The sequence below is a fragment of the Diplotaxodon limnothrissa genome, linkage group LG12 (genome assembly GCF_057381915.1).
Source record: "Diplotaxodon limnothrissa isolate DT_005_m linkage group LG12, D_limnothrissa_male_GT1.1, whole genome shotgun sequence".
Classification (NCBI taxonomy): domain Eukaryota; kingdom Metazoa; phylum Chordata; class Actinopteri; order Cichliformes; family Cichlidae; genus Diplotaxodon; species Diplotaxodon limnothrissa.
In genome coordinates, this window is record NC_140607.1 from 27,962,775 (window position 1) to 27,987,741 (window position 24,967).

Consider the following 24,967-nt stretch of genomic DNA (forward strand, 5'->3'; position numbering starts at 1 on the left):
TGGATGACACAAAATGTAACGAGATAGAGGATGGTTTAAGATAAGAATATGGAGTGATGATAAACAAATGTCTCAGAAGAGTAAAGGTGTGTTTGAGAAAGGGGACAGAAAGTGTGTGAGTCAGACAACAGCAGCACATGTTCAGTGTCCGAGATGTCAGCACATGACCACATGGGAGAAAACTCCAGCACAAAAACACAGAGCTGGGTTTTTGTACATGTATGTAGGTTTTATGCAGTGCATTTGCTCAGAGAGTTGGCATCATCTTCTTTAATCTAGAAAAACTAATAAAAAAGAGGTCAGCACTTCATCTGTCAGCCATTTGAGTCTTGTTCCAACACTAAACCAGCACAGAGTGTAAATTCACCTTTACCATCATTAATAGAGTTAGCTGATGACTTAGCACTCCACACTCATCAAAATATGCAAAGCTAAAACTGAGGCTTAAATACAGGTCAACAAACAATTGGATGTTTTCGTGGTGGGCTGGACTTAAATTAAAACAATGTTTAGAATTTGACCCAATGATAGAATCAGACAAGAAGTTAAAGGAAAAGTTGTATTGCAATAGATTCTCTGCCCACGAATCACTGCAGAATTTCACAGTTTCAGAGTAAATCCATCCACTCATTAACGTGATATTTCTGTCTAGAACATAGAGGTAGACCCTTTTACTAGCATGGCTAAAAAGCACCAGTATAATAAAAAAAATCCCCTTATAAACCTCCTATTGTAAAGTTTTTTTTCTGGAGAACAAAGGAGAGGGGAAAAAAAGCTTTAGTAAAGAAGTGGCATCGCTTCACACAGGGTGGTTCATCTTCCCGCACCGCTCTGGTGCCTGGATGCCCCTCTCCTTTTCTCTTCCCAGGAAGGAAGGCCACAGGCCACAGTGAGTGAGGTAAGACATTTTAAAACCAACCCTCGGGTGGAGGAAAAGGCAAAGCTTTTCCAGTTGAAAAGCTAAGTTAAGTAAAGCTGTGAAAGGAATATAAACAGACAATTTTGATGTAGCCACGAGTGAGAGAGAAAGACAGAGAGCTTCAGAAAAGTAGAGAGACAGAGAAACGTCTCATCTGACACACTGATTATTCCTACGACTTTGCCAAAAACAGTTTGAAGCATCTGTTCAGTTGGTCTCCAAAAACAGGCCAGTTTATAGTTCAGTTAGTATGTGTTTAACCTTGTGGACAGAGGTGAAAGCTGCTTGCTTCTTCCAAAACACTGACCCACATCTGACTACATCATTCACATATTTACAAAAAAACAAGTAAAAGGACGCTCATAAAACCCTCTCAGAACACCCAGGTAATGGCAATATACAAGATTGTGTGTGTTTGTGTTTGCAAAGGGCACAAATACTGGCCGGAATAAATGTGCCCATGTTCGTAAAAATTTGATGGAGCTCAAACCAGTAAACAGTATTTCCCTGAGGATTTATGAGGCGCTTCAATCTGCACGGTAGCAATGAGCATGTACAGAATCTGCTTTCAATCTGTGTTTGTGAATGGATATTTGCATGTGTGAATGGTAAGACCTGATAGGTATGGAGGAGAAGGGCTTCTTGTAGATGTCAGCCAGCTTGTCCATGACCACGGTTGCTGTGGTGAAGATCCTGTATGTGTGCAGGAAGGTGTTGAGGAAGTCTATGGAGAGGAAGCGAAGGTCGGTCAGCCTCTCCAGCAGCCGCTCCACGCTGGCATAACGGATCTGGGGGACCTTGCAGGAGTTGAGCGTCTTGCTGAAGCAAATGTCAACATCATCTTTATGGAGACGCACATCGGATCTGATGGATACACACGTACACACACACACAAACTCATAACCAAGCATGGGTGACTGCTGGGTTGCTAAGCTAGGCAAAGGTTGTGAAAGTAACTGAGCAAAAACAGCCAAGGAAGATAAAAAATTAATATAAAACCCACATATTTCAAAGAAAGGACGCAAATAAGGGAATACCGTCAAGCAGATTTCAGCAACAGCATAAATTAAAAGGAAACAAGCATAAAAAAACATATTTTTAACCAGATGTGCCATCACAGCTTATGTTCTGCGACACATGCGTGGCATGAAGAGATAGCTTTCTCTTCACACACACAAAAATACTTACTTGATCATATAAGGCACTGTGACTTTTGAGTTTTCCTCAAACACACTGGTCATCAAGCCATTACAGCGAATATTATCTATGCACTGCAGAGACGGAGAGACGAGAGTAGCGAGATGAGCAAATGAAAAAAGAAAGAGAATTACATATATAATTATTATCATGTATTTTTTAAGCTACAGCATTTAAAGCAGATAAGTGTTCCAGATCTATTCTAAAATAATCTCGTACTGAACATCTGTTTTCTTCCTTTTTATTAACAGTAAATACAGCACACTCTTTGACACTGTTTCACAAGTCTCGTTGAAGGCACTAAAAAAAGAAAGTTATTTAAAACTGTAAGTGTATTTTTTTTTTTGTGCCTGACTAGAATTAATGCAGAGTGACATGCTTGTTTGGTGTTACCCTGTTTATGAAGTACTGAGGCACTGAGCTGAACTCGGCCCTGGGGAACTGCACCACAGTCTGTGTTTACTAAGCCATCTCAATGCCCAACGGAGACATGCCCTCGTTATTTGAAGGTCCTTGTTTTTTGTCTTTGTCTGGGTGTATATTTGCATGATTTATGTAGTACCTGGCTAATATCACTAGTCCAGGCAGCTTTCTCCTGTCGTGACGGCGCCAGCAACACCACAGTAAAAGAAGACGAGTCTGACGGCTCTACGACAAGCTTAAAGTCCAGCTGACCAAACACCTGACCACCAGCTTTTGCTGTGATAGATGAAAAACAATGAGCTTTTTAAACTACAACGATCAATAATTCATAATTACTGTAAAAATAAAATGCTTGCACATGCACAGTCATATTTTACACACACATACACACAGCGGGTTAATTAGGGTTAACCTGCTATATTCCCTCTACACCCCTCTGAGGCTTAGGTGTAAAAATGAAGTGTACACATGTATGTGTTTGTCTCAACACTTTTTGTGTGTAGATGTTTCATCAGACTCCCTAATTGCAAAATGGAAAAAGCAAAACAAAAAAACTAATGGATCTGTAATGTTAAAAGAGCTAAACCTGACATTTAAAGGGGTGAGCGTTTGATAATTAAAGGGAAGTCACAGGCACTTATCACCTGACACCTAATTAACCTCAGTGAGTGGTAAGGGAACTAAATGAGCCATGAGCTGTGCATGTATTGATAGGATGGACATAGTACTTGATTGATGCGATATACTTACACTCTTCATCATTAGCGTCTGGTTCCTCAATAAGTGTGCAGTCAATAAGGGACAAAACTCCACCTTGCTGCAATAGTTTAAGAGAAAATATGCACAACTATTTATTGGTAATTTGGATGAAAATGAATGTTGATTTACAAAAGAAATGTCTTTGCTGAGGTATAGATACACTGTAAGGTTAACCCTGTTCTCACCTTGAGAAGGTGAAGTTTTCCCCCAGAGCTGCGTGTGCAAACAAGGAAGTGTTTGGTAAAGAGAAAACACTGCCTTTCCCCTTCCTTCTTCAGAGAGAGGGACCCCAGGCGGACTTTGCTTAGTTTCCCTCGCTCTACCGATGGCAGCTGGATCAGAGACCCTGTGGAGCGGGAGACACGCAGGATGTTACATTTGATGAAACCGGCAGTAAGCTGAGGGATGTGTAGCATTTACAATGCCACAAACACAGACATGAAAAAGTGATGTTAAGTGTCTCAACATGACAGTGAATGAGATTAAAAAAAGGAGTTGATCTTTGAAACAGGCAGGTTTAGAGGCAAAAGTTAGTCCCTGTGGATTAAAAGCAGACAGGAACCATGGATCAGTAAAGTGCACTGTCAAAACTGGCATCAGGACTTCGTTTTGTGATGTGTGATTCAGCTGCAGGAGAAAAATCTCTGTCTTCTCTACAGCGCATTTGTAAGGAAACTTGACATTTGTCTTCCACCTCCTGTACTAGCAGGTATTATGACCCAAAAATGCACACTTTAAGTGGAAAATTGCATCCGCACAAAACTGCATAATTTTGATTAAAAGGATTTAACTGTAACAGAAGCAAGATTACATATTAAGTCACAGTAATAGTTCTTATATCCATAGATGAATGCAGATATGTCACTTCAACAGTATTAAGGTTTCTATTAAACTCTTATTTCTTGCTCTAGAATACTTTGGTATACAGAAGAGTTAATGGACCCCTTAATGACTGTAAAACACCCAGGTCCCGTGGCTGCAAAACAAACCCAAATCATCACCCCCTCACCACAATGGTGATGGTTGGTATGAGGTCTTGGTGCTGATATGCTGTGTTTGGTTTTCTGCAACTACTCTGAGAATTGCACAGTCTGACCTTGGGACGAATTTGCAGGGAGGTCCACTCCTGGGAAGACTGTGGAAATATAAACCTGAATGCTCCAGACCAGCAAATTTGCAAGTTTGGCTGTTATTTACCCTCTTAATTCCCACTGAAGCAGAAAAGGTGTACTACATTTTTCACAGGACTGTACATAGAGTCCTGTGAAACCTTTCTTTTTCTCATGACTGTAGCCTACACAGGTGATATTGACCAATCTATTTGTCTGCGCAGTGGGGAAAACCGTGGTCATGGTCTAAGTGCATCATGTAGGTGAGATGTGACTTAAAGGAATCATACACAGTATAATACTTAGTTAATAATCCATTAAGGCTTCTTTAGCAGTCAAACAGTCTAGACCAGGGGTGGCCAATTATTATCCCAAGGAGCCTTCTTGGCGCAGCCGTCCAACCAGTCACAGTCTGTTCTTGCTTAGCCCCTTGGGAAAATTAATTTCCCACCCTTGGTCCAGACAGTCTCGTTACTTTCTAATGCTCAGAAAAATATGTACCATTCAGTACCACATCTACATTTTAACTGGAAAAGCTGACAGAGAGACAAACCTTGCCACATAGCCAAGGCCATGAGACAATGAAAGATTTCCAACTTCACCGAGTTACTGATAACAAGTTGACAGAAAAGGAATTTCTTACTATCCAGGAAACCTTCAAAGATTTGCTGTCGTTGAGGTTTGCTCTGCACTGATGAAGACTCACCCTGTCTGACGAACGTCTGGCTGGTGTCCAGCAGGATGTCACAACCTTCCACTATCATCCGTTCTATAGCCAGGTTCTTACGGATGTTTTCTGTGTCGCTCACCTCATCGTGCATTACTCTGGCCACACACACAAACACACAAGTTTGTTCAGGATTCAACAACAAGAATTTTAATAGAAGTAGACGACTCTGACACATACCTGGACAATTCCTCTAATTTGGACTTGGCAAATTCAAGACTCTTGCGCTCCACATGCTCGTGAGGGGTGTGAGCCAGTAATTCATGCAAGGTGATGATGTAACGAGGAATCTTGTTGAAGGAAAGAGCACAATAGCACATGGAGACAAGAATTGAGAAAAACACACATGTTGGAGTCATGTTACGGTTTGTTTGTGAATACAAGAGGATGCTGATGGTCGTTATCTACCTGGAACATGGGGTATGTGAGAAAGGTCTCGAGCATCCTCCCCTCACAGGCAGCATTGGACTCGTACTGCTTTAGAAGCTTGTCAAAGTCTCTGTTCTGCTTACAGTTGGCCAAAACCTGCAGGCTGTACTGATGGTTACGCACAAACTCCTGGTAGATGTTTAGCATCGGCAGCAGGATGTCAAATAGGTCAGCTAGAACAAGAACACACACAGTACGTAAGCCACATGAAGGCAAAGTAGTTATTAAATTATCATTTGTAGTGCTAACAGCAGTACAGTAACAGTAGCTGATGTTCACAAGTATCTCCCATCTCCACTGCAGTTGGAGTATTAGCTTGAGGTTTTTCATGATTATTTGTGATTTTGAAAAATTAGCAGAGTTGCTCCTAACTGTGATTTTAAGGATTGTTATTCCTTTATCTGTACTTTGTGTGTACAGGTTTTTAATATATTCTTGTTTTGGTCTCTTAGATTTTTATGGATAGTACTTCATATGCTTGTATTTTTCTCCACTGTTTATGTCTCCTTCTCTTTTGTCTTTGTATTAGTTCTCTCTCTGCTTTTCCCTTACAATTTAATTTTGACACTTGCTTTTCCTTGTGTATATCTTGTTCTTTTATTTCCTGCCTTTGTCTTCCCTCTTTGTAATTTACTGCTCCCATCTGTGCTTCACTGTTCAATCAACCCTATGTGTATATACAGTCCTGTCTTGCCTTTTGTCAGCTCATCTGTCCTCTGTTTTTATTTACCAACCTAATTTATTTCCAGTCCACATTCAGTGAGTCTCTTGAGTTTTTTTTTTCCTCCGGTTGAATGATCTTGCCAATGTTACTCTTTTTGTCTGGAATTAAAGTTATTTTATTTTTCCTAATTTAAATCTTTTAGGCACAGATTAGGCACCTGTCCACATGTTTACAGGTAAACATAGTTTGTGTGTGTGTGTGTGTGTGTGTGTGTGTGTGTGTGTGTGTGTGTGTGTGTGTGTGTGTGTGTGTGTGTGTGTGTGTGTGTTGTGGCCTTTTATCCACACGTAAATGTCATTTTAGGTCACTGACAATTGAACTTTTCAAAACATACTTCCACAGTGAAGAGTTTCAGAAGTACTGTTTCTGGGTTTTCATGCAGACAAGAGGAAAATAAAGTCTTGGAAAGGTCCTTTTTTTTCAGACCGCGTATTGAGTTATCCTTTGAAAGCTTCAAATTGGCCAATATTTCTGCTGAGTTATGTTTATATCACCACCTGTTGCTTCAGCACACTCCTGGCGTCAGTTTTCACAATGTCATGCTGAGGCATATGTTTTTCAAAATTAAATTTGCTCTAATTGTTGATGACTGTACAGAGGATAGAGACATGAATCTTTACAAAGAAATTTATGGGAGAATCTCAAAACGGCAAAGATGTTGGCCGCCCTCAAAATGCCCACCAAATAGTGAAAGAAAAAGAAAGAATAAAGAAAAAGCAAAATCCTGACTTCGGATGAAAATAAACTGCCAAATCAAACAGAAAGAAATGTATTTCTATAGCTGTCTCTGCAGAACCTATGTAGGTTAAACACACATTTTTCAGTTGGAATCGTAAGCATTTGAATAGTATTCATAGAAAACTGAAGAATCATAAATACTGATCGAAAATACTGCAGAATTTGTTGATATAAAACATATTATAGCTCAAAGGACTGCACTGAATCAGTCAGCAGGAAAGGGCGAGATAAGGCCTGTATGTTTAATCAGCAGACCCTGTTCTTTTTGAATTTGTCACAAGTAATTTGCTGCCACATCTTTCAGCAGTCCGTCTCCTAGGTGATGCTTATCTGATGGGGAGGGGTTGTTTTAGGAGGTGAAATGATGGGATGCCTTCTGGGTGGTCATTGTCTGTCAAGACAATAACTGCCCTTGTTGCCTACTGAGATAGGGAAACGTGCGTATGCATGAGTGAACAGAGCAGTAAGACGTCAAGTATGACGTCCGAATGAGACAAACTGGTTGCAGGGAACCACTGAAAGCCTGACCTTGATGTAACTGAATAGTTGCAGAGAGAGTGGGTTTGTGCGATTTTTGCGCTTTATGGGAGGACAAGTAACAGCTTACCCAGCACCAGAGTTGGCCAGTTGGCTATCCTCGCCTTCAGGCCTTGATGAAAAATCTCATGAAGGAACATGATGGTCTCACTGAAGACACGTTGCGAATACAGTGTGAAAACAGAAATGAAAAGAGGTTTCATCTATTTATTTATCTTCAGTCTCTGTCTCTGCTTGTGCACCATGCGTAATTAACACTCCAGAGATTAATTTGCACTCACAGATGGACAAAACATGTTTGTTAATCGCACACATACACACCTGTTGAGGAAGATGCTGCTGACGTCGTCATGGCTGATGGGGGGTTTCTTGGAGCTGGCAGCCATCCTCAAAGGTCTGAGGAAACAGTTGACCAGGATATAGAGCTGGTGGACGTACCTGTTATTCCACACATAGAAAAATTTTCAAACATTCAAATTAACCCATATTTTAATGATAATGTCTCATTAAAATAGTATTAATTGGGTGCCAACTTTGTAGTCAGATGATACAATTTCCTTTTATTTTGTTTTTAGCAGAAAGTTATACTCTGGTATACTTGGTTTTATTAATTCATTTGTTAGATTTGTAATTGTATTTTATATTTTTTTACATTGTATATTAGTATGTAGCACCCCCACCACCCCTGCACAATGACGCAGGCTACTGGTCAAATGTCAGCTGTCAATCAACAGTCAACATGTAGTGAGCACAGACCAGACTATGGAAGAAAAGCACATCAGCAGGTCGGTAGAGCGTAAACTGTTAGCAGCTGTTCCAGTGCTATAGAGTCCTGCTTTTTGCGTAGGACATTGATGCAAATTATGCTAGCACACGTTCCCAAAAGGCCTGAAGCAATGAGCATCGAGTGATAGCACTGTCACACTGGGAACAGAGGAACTGATAAAATCCACTGACATCCACTTTATTGTGGACTGCATTCATAATTTTCCCAACTTATGTAGTTAAGTCTGTTTAATGCTCCCTGGCAGCACCTGCCAAGCAGACAAGAAACGGATGCTAGAAGGATACAGATACATGAACAGCCAATCGCTGTCACTTATAACCACTAAATTTGAAAGCTGGAAAGAATCCCTCAAGAAAGGTGGGGCATTTTTACGCAGTTTTATTTACATTAAAATGTGTGCTTGAACTAATATTTAATATTGTGCTGTAGATGGCATGTAGAAAAGAAAATGATAGGACCGTGTAGTTTATGCACTCGCTGCTTAAGAAGCAAATAAACAGTCTTTGGATGAACAGGTCAGCTGGTTCATTTGTTTTTTAGGACGTGTGATCAACATAATCTGTCCATGACTTTGGCTAACATTACGAATCCAGAGAAAATCTGGGTTATTTTCCTTTGTCAATCAGGGTGTGTAAATATGACTGTGATTCACTTTAGATTTGTTAAATCTAAAAAAACCAACATTAAAACAATATATAAAGTACTCTATATTTATCAGTAGAGTATATATTGTATATATGATATATATACCCTACAGCACAGTGCTTACAGTAGAAAAGATCATGACAGTCATTGTTTCCTGAGCTATAGTCGACACAACAAGTGAGATAACATCATGTGCTCTAAGGCTTGACAACAGTGACAACTTTTGTGCAGCGTGTGTGACTCGAGGCGTAATGCATTTGCATACTCGGTCTCTGCCTCCACCATATTGAAGACGATCTGGTTCCTCTTCCTCATGCTTTCAGCGTGAGGAGAGCAGATGTAGTCCTGAACAATGATCTTCCACTTCCTCCGACAGAGCCATCCCCGCATGAAACTCTGAACCTACAGATATAAAGACGTAGTAGTACAACAGATACAAATGAAAAAGCTTAGACAAGTTGGGTTATTTTTGTTTTTGTGACTGTACTATATTTATTCATTCACCTTTTTGATCTTTTTGATATCCGGGTCGTCGTTTTCATGGAAGACATGGTAAGGCCGCATGCGCTCCTTAGTTTTGTTCAGAGCTATAATCTATTGGAGAAATTCAGACACAAATATGAGCACAATGTAGATGGTTTGACAAAAAAGATTTAAATTGTTAGGTAAGAAAAATATCCATAAGACTTAATATAAACTTTCCGCTTTTTCTAGAAGGACGTTATATTCCTGTAGGAATCACCATTGATCTTTTGTGTGTGCGATAATCATTGTTGGTGTGTTTTCACCAGATAAGCATTAGACTTCCTCATCTTTGACAATCTGCTGCTTTCATTCAGAAAGAGAAAATGAGAGAAGATGGAGGCTCTCAGCTGGTGATGGTAAACAAATTAAGGATTACATCATGCGCCTAATCACCTGAAGTGCATCGTAGGGCACAGAAAGTTCAATCTTCTCCTATTCTAAACGAATCGATATAAAGCATACTAGTCACTTTTTTTTGTCTGATTTTACAGCTGTGAAATACTCAATGCAGACAACAGAGACAGATAAGCCTGTGACATTTACTCGCTGCAGGCAAGAAAAGACAACCACAAAGTTAATGCCATCTTCATTAGCTCTGAAAATGAGGAAAGGGAATGAGCTGGACAGATGCCAGATCTCTTAGTGGAAAAACAGAAAGTCAAATTTCACTACAATACAGAGGACCAGTTTTAAATACCAGAGATGACCAACTTCAAACATAGCCAGTAAAGGATTCTTCCTGCCAACACTACCATCTGTGCAGAAATAAACCCAGCAGAGGTTAGGACGAGCTGTAATACTGGTTTAGCCTCAACTATTTGTTCATACCTTTAGGCTTCTGACAGGCGTCTGACAGTATAAGTTTATTATATAGTGAGTAAAGGATGAAAGATGAAACCCAAAACATTTTCAGCCACAGCGCTTCATCTTCATTTTCTTATTCACTAGCGTGATCATGCAAATGGCAGCAGAGAGGAGCATGTCTGCCAACTGTTGACAGTTACAGTGGCTAGTTGGTTTAATTATTCATAAACACGGAGCAACACACACACACACAAACAAACAAACAAACACGGGTAAGCTTTAATGAGATGGATCACCAACTGCACACTGGCTTTCTCTTTTTCCACGAGCAGTCCCATTGCACTGGCAGATGTTTCTTAACATAAAATTACTTTCTTTCACGTTTTCATTATCAGCCAGACTCCGTGTATCCTGCCAATGACAAATAACACCAGTTCTTTTAGGGAGAAGTATCTGCCACACTTGTTGCTTCGAGGGAGCATTTCAAATAAAATCATCATTAGGTGCTAATTCGCTAAACAGAGTGCTGCTCCTGTCCCAAAGACAGAAATACCATATGCAAGTCAAATGTTTCTGCAAGCGGCTATTGACGCAAATGAGCAGAGCGCTGTCAAGTGACAATGACAGCAGAGCTTTGATTTGTGGAAATGTTTGCAGCCGGCCCAAATAAGCAAATAACATCGCCTGGGGACAACTGCTGCACAGACAAGAATTCAATTTGAGTCGAGCAGCTGCACAATCAGAATAACTTTACAGTTCCTTCTGGTAATTCCTGTGCCACATAGAAGAACATAGCATTGGGAGAACAGCGCTCCACACATAGCATTCATTTCTTCTTTGATAGAAGAATCATGATAACTTAAATTGTTTAAAAAGGAAAACAATGCAATTACTTTCTCTTTATTTTTACAGGCTGATATTTTCTGAATAAAATAACTATAGATTTTGTATCACCTGATACACTACCAGTGAATAATTCTAATGAAATCACGCATAGCTTAATTCAAGAAGGCCACAGATAACAATTTAGCCACAATGTCAGCTAAACGTTTAGCTCTTGCCCTTTTATGCCATTTAAACTGCTTTAGTATGCCTACTGTTCCCATGCATCTGCAAGTGGCTTTGCAACCCGCCTTTACCCCAGCTACTTCTTTTATGCTTTTTAACTCTTTCCCTCTTGTTTCCTTTTCTGAACTGAGTGTTTTCTGTCATATTTCAGGACTGCTTCTAGAACAAAATGACTGAGTGTGCATCAGAAGTTAGTAACTCCCCATTCCTGTGCAGCTTACTAGGGCTACCCTTGGAAAAATCAGGAATCTGATCCCATCCGAGGGATTTAAAAAAATGTTTTATCTAATCTAATCTATGTGCTGTCTAATCTGTGCTGGGGTCTTGCTGCACCTCACTTTGTTGGAGTTTTCTAGCTCCTGTAATTCTTTCTTATTAACAATGTTGCAGAGGTCACTTTTGTTTTGTATGTGAGCATGGGCATGTGATTTATCGCATGTGGGGTTGGCAGCTGTTTGCAATAAAACTGATGGACTGTCTTTATTGAACAGTGGGCTTTTCTTCCTACGCTCAGAGGTAACTGAAAACCATTCCCACTCACACCTTTCCTGAGAAAAGACACACATAGTGAATACCAGCATGGTCTATGTACGCCCTACATATCTTTCTTTATTGAGTGACTTGAATTGTGATTTAGGCTGGGAGGGTAATCGCAGAATTAAAGTTTCTTAACATTTTCTTAAAATCAACTTGGTGGAAGGCTACAATCTGTCAAGAGCAAAATACAATTTAAAGACATAGTGAAAAAGTTAATACAGTTTCCAAGACATAAGACATAAGACTCCTGTACAACTTCAAAAACTGTATGACTCATCCTGAAGGGCATCCAGATTCATCAACTCAAATATAATTTGTGGTGACTACCTAACTCTGCCTATCATATAAAACTGCACTGGCTGTTTTGCTCAGTTGCTGCATAAAGGTATTTGTTTGCTTAAAAATCTTAAAAATCCTTGCTTACAGTTCTTTTGAAAAAGCATGCATGATTTTAAATATTAGAGTCCTTAAGACTTCTGTCTCAAGAAGTCCTAAGAATTTGACAATGCTATAATAGTAAGCTGATTTTAATAATATAGTTCCTAGAGTTCCTTTCAAAGTAACCTGTGTAACAGAACACCAGCCTCCCAGAGCTAGCCTGTCAGAAGTACAGAGTACTGTGTGCTTTTTACTATGAAGACAGCTAGTCCAGAACCCAAGGGGTTATTTTAATAAAGAGGGCAGTTAAATGCAGAGAATCAGATGCTATCTTCTGAATTCTTTGAGATGTACTTGCTGAACTGTATCCTAGAGAAAGAATTTTACAATCTAAAAAAGAAAAAAACATTTCCAACAAAATTCCACAAACAATACAAATTATCTGTGATATGAATAAAATGTTAACAATTCCACCTTTTAAGGTCTATGTGCATTTGTGTCGTGCGTTTTCACACATGCATAATGTACCTCTGCTTTAAGCCTCTCAATTTCAGTGTCCTGATCTTCTAGCTGAGTGCGCAGCTGATTGGCAGCCACCTTCTCAGTCTCCACGATCTGTACAAGGTGGATGTATTTCTGCATCAGCACCTCTCGTTCGATGATAATGTCAGAGTAACTGAAAAGTTCACAGAGGATAAAATGTCAATATAAACAGCTAAATAATGTGCTGAAAACAGAATGTATACAAAAATAAAAAATGAATAAGTAGTCGCATGCATAAAACACAGCAGCTCTCACTGCTTGCTGCTGTAGTTTATATAGTGGGGGAAATGAGTATTTGAAAGAAAAGAATTGAACAGTCTCTCATTTTTATGGTAGTTTCATTTTAATGGAGAAACAGAATATCAACCAAAAATCCTAAGAAAAAAAACACATTACATAAAATGTATAAATGGATTTGCATTAAGTGAAATAAGTACTTGATACTCAAACAAAACATGACTTGTTTCATGTTTCTTGGCTACTGTATGGCAACTCAAGTAGCTCAAGAAACTCAAATGTCAGCTCCCCGCACAGACTTTCTACAGGACTGAGGACTTGGAGACAGGCTAAGCCACTCCATGACCTTCATGTACATGTACATGTTACCTCAGTGATATGTTTTGGTGCTGTAGTGTTCTTGCTGAGGTAAGAGGGTTCTCCTTCAGCCCTTAGAAAAAAACAGCCTCAAAGCCTGAAAATGTTTGTTTGATTGTGGGGATGGTGTTGTTTGGTTCATTAATTATTTCACTCAGTGACATGCAAATCAATTTACAACTTTTATGCCTTTTTTTCTGGATTTGTGGTTGATATTCTCTCTCTTTCCATTAAAATGGAACTAACATAAAAATAGAGACTGTTCATTTCTTTGCAAGTCAGCAAACTTGCAAATTCAGCAGGAGATCAAATAATTATTTATCCCATTGATTATTGCTTCAAAGAATAACAAAAATCTATTTATGACTGAAATATATGCTACTGTGTAACCAAAAATGTGTTTTCATTACAAGAGGACCCTGATGTTGAAAAAATCTATAGTAGATAGTATCTAACTTCCCTTTAAAACTGAAGCTCATAATTGTACTCATACATAGGGCACTAGTGCAATTATAAAGCACCAACCACAAAATAGAGGCAATCCCAAGATGCTTTAAAGCTATTAAATATTCTGTAACTTATAATTCACCAAAATGTCAGAATATTGCAAGTTTTGCAGGTCTTATTAATGAGCCCTTTACAAATCCTGTATATTGACCAAAATGGTAAATATATTGTCAGTTACGTATAGTTATGTGTTTCTCAGACTGAATGTTTGAACATTTTAGTGTCTTTTTGACTTGGGCTGTTTACTATATAAAGCTGATACATAAAGGATGACTTTTGTACAATACTGACAAGAGCTGAAAGTGATTTAAAAAATGGCAATATATTTTTAGAAGTACTCTTTATATAGTAATGTACTGTGCATACCTGGCCTGCTGGATGGCCTCCACCCATTCATCGCACTCACACTCTTCCTCTGTCCGTAGCTCCAGTGGTTTCTGTCCATCATGACCAAACATGATGAGGAAGTAGTGCTGACAGAGAGATGAAGAAGGAAAAAAAGATTTTTACATTATTGTGTCACCCTGAAACTGGACAGAAGTCTTTTTGTTGTACCTTTGCTAATAATACCAATGCTGCAACTTTAAAATATTTCTTTGTATTTGCTTTCTATCTTTTAATTGCACAGATTATTCCCACGTAGAGTTCGGCACACCTTACACTAAGCAGCAATATCTATCCCATAGGGTGGAGAAAAAGGGACACAGTACGGGGGAGGATGGGTGGCTCAGCACGCTTAGCACACAGTTCTCATCTGTTGCTCCCTTCTCCACCAGCCTTTTGCCAATTAGCTCGCTCGTTGCCTCCCTCTTTCCCTTCTCTCGTTTTCTGTCTGCCTCTCTTATTACTCTGATGAATTTCGCTATGTAACTGCCTTCAAAACACTTCCCCACACTTACACACAGACACATGTCAATACATGCAAGTGCAGAGGCACACACCTACAGTAGAGCACACACACTAGGCATTATGTGAAGTGATAGAGGCTTTTATTCAAATGGTCATGTCCTGGGGCACTGGGTTACCAGAAGAGCTGCTATTCTTAGTCAAGGAAAACAGGGACGACCGAGCTCTGCATTGGCTTTCTCTCTCCTCCTCTTCTCTTCTCTTTATCCCACCACCTCTTTCCTCCTCCCCCTCTCTCTTTGCACTTCACCTATCATCCCACTCCACCTCCTCTGCCCCGCTCAACCAGCATCCTCACTTTTCTTGTTTTCTAATCCCACTCCTCCTCCTCCACATCCCTTCGTACTTTCATCTCTTTGTGTCTCTCAGTAAGGACTCGGTGAACCAGATAGAGTCCAGAGGAGAGACGTTTGCCCTGCAGGAGGATGGTTGGGCTTTGGCCCCTGCAGTGGGGATGAGCTGGGGACTGAGGACAGGATATGTGAACACACACACACACTCATAGACCCTCCTCCATTTCTATCCCCCTATCTCAGCTTTTTATGTATCTGTCATTTCGATTCACTGCCTGGCTGTATTTTATTATATCAACAATAATCTGTGCTCTAACAGCCTTTGACAGGGAGAAGGATGGGAGGAGAGAGGAAGAGAGAGACAGGAGAGGGAGGTGTTACATAACATTTCTTAACTGAGTACATATTTCTAAATTGTGTCACAACCCAACAAGATAACATTTCCATGGCAACAAAATATCTGCCGCTGCTGCCTTGTTTTGCACTTCCATTTTCTCCTTACGAGTGCTGCCTCTATTCATTTAAGGCTTTTATTTATCCATCATGCAATTTCAGGCATAAAAGGAAATAGTCTTCAACAGGAAGTGAAACATTGAGCTTAAATCTCTAGATGGATAACCTTTTGCACATCTAACGTAATAGCTGTTATGTATTTGACCAACTGTACTATACGAGTCAGATGACAATTAATCTATATTTGCATACATGCAAATATTTCCACATCATGTTGATTCAAGATCCTTTGATCACACAGATGTCTGTGTTGTTATTTTCACATAGAACAAATCAATGTGCTTTTGACATGCTTGCTTAAATAATCACAGCTTTTAATTAAAGTGAAAGCAGGAACACAACAGTCTAAAATAAAAGTAAGAGTCTTGCATTAAAAGAAAGGCTATGACATATATGTACTATGGCTAGTACATATCCTGGATCTGCTGTTGTTGAATTGTGCTATACAAATAAATTTGCCTTGCCTTGCCTTGCCTAAAAATGTTAATTCAATAATTGTATTTTCAGCATATAGTAGTTAAATATAAAAGTCTACATATAAGTAACAATCTACTAGTAAACAAACTTAAAGTTGTGTAGTACTCTATTGACTTTTGGACCAGTCGTAGCACCACAGACCTACTGTTTTCCCATTTTTCTTGTTTTGTTCATGAAACATGAATGCGGATGCACAAACGTGATTGGATGGAGAGCGGCACAGTGCGCTTGTAATATGCAAGTTACAGCACAATTTAAAATATTAAAAAGAATAAGGTTTGTGGATGTTTATGTGGAAGGAAGCGCAATACCCTAGTTTCTTAGACTTCAGGCCTTTATAGAGTGATTAGGTGAGAAAAACTGAAGGTAAACATAACTTCTATTGTTTTTTAAAAAAAAAAAACCTGTCAGGGCACCTTTAAGCAAAGTATAAATTTTCATGCTCAGTGCAGTTTATATTACATATTATCCTTTTCCCCTTTCAGGCATGTAACTTATTACGCAATACAAACATTGCACTTCTTTGCACTAAATTTCTCTTTGAATGTAATTAACTACCTTTTGATTTATACCTGCTACTTAACAGATCCTAAAGATGGTATGTATGCTTGATATATATTTTTGTATCCTGCCTTAACATTTATATTCTACCATTCTGCCAAGTTTTTTCTGCAACTGTGGCCCAATTGTCACCAGGCAATCATTAAAGTTTAATGTTACCGCATCCTTTACAGAAGATTCTGCATCATGCTGGACCCCTAAAGCATTCCAGTGAATTGCTCTGTAACATTGTACTGTGTCCTCATTAGTTGGAGGAATTTTTTAATTTTTTTTTTGAGGACTTGACTGCTTTTACGAAACCTATAAACAAAGCGAGAGCTCTGCACATCTCATGAATGGTACTCTGACTGTCTCTGAGCTATGACCACAGAGCTTCCCAACTTTACAGTACAGATCTGGACTCCTGGCTCAGTCTCCCTTCAAATCGGCTCAAGCGTACCCTTCATCCCTGAGGGCCTTCGTTGTACTGTAAGAAATTTAATTTAGACAAATAAAGACAGCGAGGAAACAAAAGAGAAAAAAGACACTGAGCTTTTTTTGTGCTCTTTCACTCTTTATTTCACTTGCAACCAATTTAACAGTCCCCTGATACACTCTTTAAATCCTGATGTGAGAAACAGCAGAAATCGGGCCGTGACAGCATGACATAAAGTCTATTTTACTTTCACCAAGCAAAGCTTAAGAACAATGTAAGGCAAAAATGTTATTGTGCAAAACCATTTTTCACTTCAATCTTTAAAACTACCTGCTGTGAAAACAGAGGTGAGGAGCTCTTCGAACAAAAAAAATGACTTTCACAGTCCAGCACAGCCTAAATGTTGGGGAATGAATGCCTGCCACACACATGTACGAGTTAATAATAGTGCAGATGATGAAAAGCTTTTTCTCATTATTAAAGATTTATGAAAGCTTAAAATGAAATTTGTGTTAATAGATTTATTAGCCAAAAATGGCTGGCGGACCCAGAAATACTCATCTTTTTTAATAAATATTTAAAAGCAGAGATGGCAGAATCACTGTGATTGGGGACTAAAACAGCCAATAATGATGCAACACTACCGTCTGCTTTGGGATCTGCACTGATGAGAGCAAAAATTGCATTTTGCAGCACTACAAATGGGCCTTAGTTTTTCACTTCATTCTAAATATCAGAATCTCAAAGCTATTTTCTGCATCAGTGTTCTGTGCTTCAAAGAGCCATTAAACCCCAAACTATTAGAAGTTTTAGCTTCACTGGAGTTAAATTAGTATGACCCCAGCGCAGAAACTCCACAGTCACACATGCTGTAGTATATAACTTGTAGGGTAGTTTGGAATTCATGTCTCAAACACGAAGCCCAAAAGACATTGAATTTTATCATGAAAGAAAGGCAATTTTGCCAGCCTTGCTATCAAAAACCCAATATAATTTCATGACTAGGGTATGAGCCAGTTGTGTTTATGCACAAAAGCACACAACAGGTGTTTGTGACGGTTTCAGCTGCTAGAATAGTGAAGCTGTAAGTAGGTCTGCTTGCTGTTTTTCTAGTTTAGCTGTATACATAACCATTAGCACATTACTTGTTCATTGGTATATGCACAGCACAAGTGCAACTTGAGTCAAACCTTATTAGGTGGAAAAGTCACCAAAGTTTTTAAGCAGTTAAAAAATAGAATTGAAATTATGACTATCACTTTAAACCTCTATAAAAACGGAGCTGAATCTCAGACGCTGAATCTCAGACGCTGCATCTCAGACGCTGAATCTCAGACGCTGCATCTCAGACGCTGCATCTCAGACGCTGAATCTCAGACGCTGCATCTCAGACGCTCCGTTAGCTGTTAGCATTTATCATAGAAAAAGACTGAACACATTTTATATTTTTGGAATTTCCTTTAGACAGACAAGACCTAGGTAGAGGCACTTGTCTATAATGCACACCACCACTTTTGGAGCAAACCAAACACATTATATCAGCATAAACAGCTAATAGCAACTGTCAGTTGGTGTCTATTGTCTATCTGTCCAAAAGCTAAAGTTTGGCTGAAACTGCATCATGCAACAGGACAATGATCCCAGGCACACCAGCACAACTACAGCAGAAAGAAACAGAAAAAAAGGTGTTTCAATTGTGCGGTCAAAATTCAGACCTCATCCAAAGCAAACTGTAGTGTGCTTAGTTTTTTTTTTTGTTTTTTCGTTTTTTTTTTGTTTTTTTTTACAGGACTTGGTGGAGTCCTCCCATGACCAAACTTAAAAATTTAAAAATCAACACTTCATTACATTATGTTGGATGAACCTAATCCAGTAGCTCAACAGAAAAGGTACAGAACATCCAATTCCTAAAAGGATTTAATATGGTTTGTAAATGGTTAACTGTGATGAGTAAGCAGCTGAAAAATGTTTATAAATATCAACACTACTGCTTTCACTTCTTAATCACAAATCTAATGCAAATGTGGCAGCGCAGCTAGCACACAGGTGCACAATTCACAAAAATAATGGCCTCACACAGTGTGTGGAGTTGTGTGTCATAGGACTATCAAAAGCAAACCACTATGCTAAACTTAATTTGGACTTTAGGTGTATGGAAACAAATAATAAAAAAAGAAACCAGTGCCACCATTGAGTCAAAAATGCTACAAGCGCAGATGCAACAGAACAAGCATTCAACCAAAAAAGGAAAATGTAGCTGAGTCTGTGACATGAGAGAAATAAAGAGAAGGGATTGACACGTAGATAATGAGAGAGAACAGTTTTTAAGGAAAACGCTAACAAAGGTTGGCTGAAAAGTGCTACTTAGCTGATACATCTGAAAATACAAGCAGGTGTTTGTCTGTCATTCTATAGACACACTGATTGCATGGCAGAAAGACAAAATTATTAACAAGCAATTTCAGCACAGAGTATAATCTGTCTCCGTTGAGTCCTACTGCATGGTAATTACCATCACAGGGGGGGAAAGAACGCAGACCAGAGTTGTGTATGCAAGACTCTTGTAATCTATAATCGTTTTTTCTAGTATGCTTTTGAGGGTGTATATGTACAATCTTGAAAGATCAAAAGAAAAGAAAACTAAAGGACAAAAAAGCACATGCTGTGATTCTGTGAAACAGACATAATCTCATGCCACGTGTTGTTGGCAGGTCTCGTGGTGGAAACAATCCCTCAAACACAACAGCAAGAAATGATTGGCTGTGTGTGAATTAAAAGGTTATGTTGAAAACCTTTTAATAATTTCAACAACACATAACAAAGGTAATTAAGGGTAAGTAATATTTCATTGCTGGTATCGTCTATGAAAATATCATTGATCACATGATCAGCATTCATTCATACTTTTCATGAGCCTGAATATATTTTGCTATTACAAGATTCAAATCAGCTACTTAAACAATAAAAAATAATTTGTGAGAAGTAGTTTTGGAAGGATAAAAAAAGGTTATTTTTTCCCCACTAATCTTCTGGATCAGACTCATATCACTTCTTTATATTCCTCTCATTTCTCTCCTGTTATGCTACCACGGGGCATTAATATTTTCTGCTCATAAAATGCTCCAAGGACAAGAGAGAGAAAAAAAACTACTATTGTCATGGAAACCTTCTACACTCAATAATTCAGATTTGCTTTACCTTATAACTGTAAAGTTGTTTACATGCACAGCTATCCCTCTAAAAATGAAAACTTTTTAATACATTTCTATTGTTATTCATCAGTAGATCCAAAGTACATATTTTGCTTGGGATCATTAAGCTATTGGCATAGACAATTTTTAGAGAAGTAGATTAGTGAACTTCAGAAAGCTGCTTGGATGGGTGGGAGTTTGTTTTAATCTAACACTAACCCTGTGCATTCATTGGAGGGAGTGCGTGTGAATGTTTAGAAAAAGTACTTAGGTGTAGATAAAAATGCTTGTAAAACTGTGTGAACGTGTTAATGGGTTTTGTGGTAAGAAAGCACTTTAAGTGCTCAATTAGAACAGAAAAGCACTATATAAATATTCATCTATTTACATGTAAGTCTGTATTTTGTCATTTTGGGCAGCCCTAACTTATCAGTTTCCCCTAAGATCCTAGCTTCCTTATGTCATCTTTCTAACGCCTGAGAAGAAGATGTTTCTCTTCAACCTTCAAACTTAAGCTTTCAGTTCTTTCTCTGTTTCTTTCACAATCAAAGTAAACAGTATGTCTCTCAACATGACAAAGAAAATGCTAGTTTTGACGTGCTTCATTCACTTCAGTGGAAATGGCTTTCTTTCGATATTTTTGTAAGCCCCACTCTGTAATTTCAAAAAGCTTTAATGAACTTTTTTTTAAAAATACACTTCCTGGAGACTTGTCATTGCAACGTGACACAAAACATTAATCTGACAGCAGCAGCGGCAGCAGCGGTACTTTATGTAACCACCGAATTCAGCTAATGATGTAGGCTACCAGCTAATGTGACAATCACTGAATCAACATCCCACATCCCACTGTTTTTTTATTGCCCTCCATGCTGTTCACTTCCTTCAAAGAAGTTTGTATAATAAAGTGTGGGGCAGTCTTTTCCTCTCTCACATACACAAATAAAATATCCAGACTGTTCTCACACATATCTACCCACTGTATATATACTAATACAGTAATAACTGTTGCCCCAGAAAACTCTGATTGGGGATTACCTGTCTATCTGAGATTTCTTTTAAAAGGGATTAATCAAATTGCTCCCCTCCTCCGCAGTTTATTTTCACTCCCATCCTCCTACTCTACTAGTTAAATACACACAAATTAAACATGCAAAAGCAAATCCCTCATATGAAGGCATCAACAGGCTTTTGGCCTCATCTTACACATTTGTTGCGTTATAGTGACTGTGTGACTTTATTGCCTTAATGCAGGAGATACTGAATTGGAGATTCCTCTGTAATTCCCAGAGAGCAACATCAGAGGCTTCCAAGCAGACAGTGGATCAGTTTTACTTTTTTCTTGAGAAAATTAACAGGATCTTGTAAAATCCAGTCCTCATAAGTAAAGACAACATATATGAAGGCACCAGGCGGTTGTATTCCTTCATGCTAAAGTTTGTCAGAGACACATCTCCTATATCTATACCTGTAGCTAGAAGGATCACGTATAATAGATGGCAGCAGCTCCAGATATAACACCACTTGTGAATACAGAGGTTCAATTCCAAGAGCGTCAACAACCTATGGAGTAACCACAAACATTCTAAGCCCATCTGAGGAGAATGATGATCAGCCCAACATTGACTGAGAAATACAATTTATATTATTCTCACATGTACCCTGCCAAAAATGTAGCAGCATGGTGCCTGACAAATTTTATAAACAGGATTAGCCCTGTAAAATTAAAGGTACTCGGTATAGTGTAAGAAACAGCAGAGTGTTAATATTTTTACTCCCCTGTTTCCTTTAATGATCTAATTTAGGAGAAAAACATTACATTTTAATGCAATATTTACCAGGTAAGTGAAACTATGCTGTTCGTAAGATGGTTTACTACAGTTAGAACTCAAACTAAGTTTGAAAAAACAACAAAAATTGGCTGACACAATGTTATATGAAAATAAAATTTTGACATAATGGCTCGCACAGCTGCTGCAGATTTGTCGCCTGCACATCCATGATCTAAATCTGAATCATTTGAGTCATGTTCAAGACACTAGTTTGGAATAGTCTGATGTTTGTGGCATGGCACAGAAGATGGGCACACTGTTGTCATAAGGGGACCGACATTGGGAGAAACAATATTCAGGTTGACAGCTGTGTTTAAAAGGTGATCAATTGCTACCAAGTGGCACAAAGTACGCCAAAAAATATCCTCCTGACCAACAACAGCCTGAAACTCTAGTATATCCTTTCTTTGCGTTTACACCAAATTCTGAGACTACCATCTATACGTTAGAGCAGAAATTAAGACTCGTCAGACCAGTTATTGTTTTTCCAAGCTTCTATTGTCTAATTTTGGAGAGCCTATGTGTGAATTGTACCCAGCGTAGCTTTCTGCTGCCATATCTCATCTGCTTCAAGGTTCCATGTGTTGTGCTTTCAGAGATTCTCTACGGCGATTGTAACAAGCGGTTACCTGTTACCTGCCGTTCGGCTCAAAGCAGTCTGGCCATTCTCCTCTGACCCGTAACATCAACAAACAATTTTTCCCCAAGAACTGCCATTCATTGGATATTTTCTCCTTTTTCCTGTAAAGCCTACAGATGGTTGTAGATCTGTAGTTTTTGACATACTCGGACATTTTCCACAGAAGTAAGAGTACTAGCTAAAAGCAGATACTGTTCACAGTTATTATAGTATAAGTGTTTTATTGTACATAAGGTCTGCTCCCATTGTTACCAAGACTTCAAACACAACAGACAGATTTTAAGCTAGATGCCAGCTTTAAATTCTGAAACTAATGAGGTTCATAATGGCTCTAACACTTGGCAAAAAATTTAACAGCAAAATGAAAATCAGCCCGCAGAGAAAAGCAAATCAGACTCAGGGTGTACAGGACGAATCGGTTCCAATTAATGCGCGCAATAGTGAAAACACAAGACCCAGAGAGGGGGACTTAGAGCTAGAGGAGCTTTCTAATGAGAACTAATTACACACACATGCATGAACATGAGGAAGTCAGCACTGACACTTCAACTCTAGTGTGTCGCCCCACCTTTTCACTTTTGTAAAAGGAAACCCATCTGTGAATATACTGTAGCTACACATACACACTGTATTAAACTCAAACAGTACTCAATTAAATGATTGCACCATTCCCATGCATCCCATCCATTCTTATAAAATATTCAATCCCAATGTAGTCCAATTAGTCTGTCTCCTTCAAAGCTAACAAACTACGCTGCAAACACAAATTGTACAAATATTCATGTTTAGAAGTCTCGTTCTCTCTGCAAAGGGAAACAATTTATTGTAACATTTCTTAAAATGTTGTGGTTTTAGAAAACATGTGAGGTTAGAAAACACAGTGCAACAAGCCACAATATTATATGATTCCTGATCAAAAAGTGAGAATTATTAGAGAATTATTTACTCCTTCACAGGCAAAAGATATTAACAGCAAGCTATTGTACAATTTTATGAAATTTTAAAAACCTTTTCATTTAAGTCAGTTTTGATTCTCTCTCAACGCTATGCCATTTCATGGGATCTTCCCTGTGATCGACTTATAGATATTTAAAAGAAGGTGTAAATGTAGCAAGCAGTAAACATGATTTCCCAGTTTTTGTACAGTTAAACACGAGAATGTCAACGTTTACGAATGTTCTTCACGTACTTTAGGCCCTTTAAACCAACTGAGTATTGGTAATACCACAGCCTATCTGAGTGCTGATCATGTCAATTCATTTATGCGCACAGTGTACTCATATTCTGATGGCTGCCTCCAGCAGGATAACACACCATGCCAAAAATCTCAGATGATTTCAAACTGGTTTCCTGAACATGGCACAAATGTTCTCCACAGTCACCAGATCTCAATCCACTGAGTCAGTCACATCACAATCTCAACCAGTGTTTCTCAAACCTCGATCAAGCCACACATTAGGTTTACTCAGTGTTATGTAAGGTAATGTTGTAAATTACAGGCACTTACTGTCGCATCTGGCAAATCTAGCCAATAGCGCCTAACTGCAGGGAAATTGTAGTTTGAGTGTAGTATGACTTGGGATTGTGGGAGGAAGCTGGAGTAGAAAGAAACAGAGAGAATCCACGCAAACATGGGGAGAACACGCAAACTCTGCACAGAGGGTGAAGCCAGATCGTGGACTCAAACTCAGGACCGTCTTGCTGTGCTAACCTCCACGCTGCCACCGCTGCCCTATCTAATACCATTTTTAGTCAACTCAAGGATGAACAAACATGTGGGACCACATGATAAATAAAAACAAACTGCCACAAATGTTCTGTTATAAACTTTTATTCAGCATAATCTTTTTTAAACATTGCCGCTGACTGTCTCACTTTCCCACTATGGCAAGTTTTGTTGAAGAAACTTCCCAAAGCTTCTAACAACTTTCGGTCCCTGCACCTGATCACCATTCCTGTTCTCTATATTTTTTTTATTAGACCCTGGTGCAAACACAAAGGTTATAGCTTATTTGGTTTTACAATGGCCTTTACAGAACCAAACACAATGAGCTGCTCAGCAACGTTTGACATATGGGTGACAAGCTGAAGAGAGACTCCACCAGTGACTAATGGTCATCTGGTTCTGGTTCATGGCCTCTAATGAATTGTGCTTCACTTTAAAATCAATAAACAACTGGCCGCTTGAT

The 24,967-nt window shown here is 38.8% G+C and overlaps 1 protein-coding gene across 1 annotated transcript in view; it reads right to left on the reverse strand.

Moving 5' to 3' along the window:
* Positions 1 to 24,967, reverse strand: part of LOC146621480 (ras-specific guanine nucleotide-releasing factor 2) — a 43,979-nt gene that overhangs the window by 13,033 nt on the left and 5,979 nt on the right. Inside the window, exons 2-15 of the mRNA XM_085368485.1 lie at positions 14,317 to 14,423; positions 12,835 to 12,982; positions 9,499 to 9,588; positions 9,260 to 9,396; positions 7,884 to 8,000; positions 7,633 to 7,712; positions 5,543 to 5,736; positions 5,315 to 5,424; positions 5,114 to 5,232; positions 3,484 to 3,644; positions 3,290 to 3,356; positions 2,679 to 2,815; positions 2,108 to 2,190; positions 1,535 to 1,783 (exon numbers count right to left, since the gene is read on the reverse strand). Coding sequence (XP_085224611.1) covers positions 1,535 to 1,783; positions 2,108 to 2,190; positions 2,679 to 2,815; positions 3,290 to 3,356; positions 3,484 to 3,644; positions 5,114 to 5,232; positions 5,315 to 5,424; positions 5,543 to 5,736; positions 7,633 to 7,712; positions 7,884 to 8,000; positions 9,260 to 9,396; positions 9,499 to 9,588; positions 12,835 to 12,982; positions 14,317 to 14,423 — 1,799 coding nt within the window. The remainder of the gene's footprint in view (positions 1 to 1,534; positions 1,784 to 2,107; positions 2,191 to 2,678; positions 2,816 to 3,289; positions 3,357 to 3,483; positions 3,645 to 5,113; positions 5,233 to 5,314; positions 5,425 to 5,542; positions 5,737 to 7,632; positions 7,713 to 7,883; positions 8,001 to 9,259; positions 9,397 to 9,498; positions 9,589 to 12,834; positions 12,983 to 14,316; positions 14,424 to 24,967) is intronic.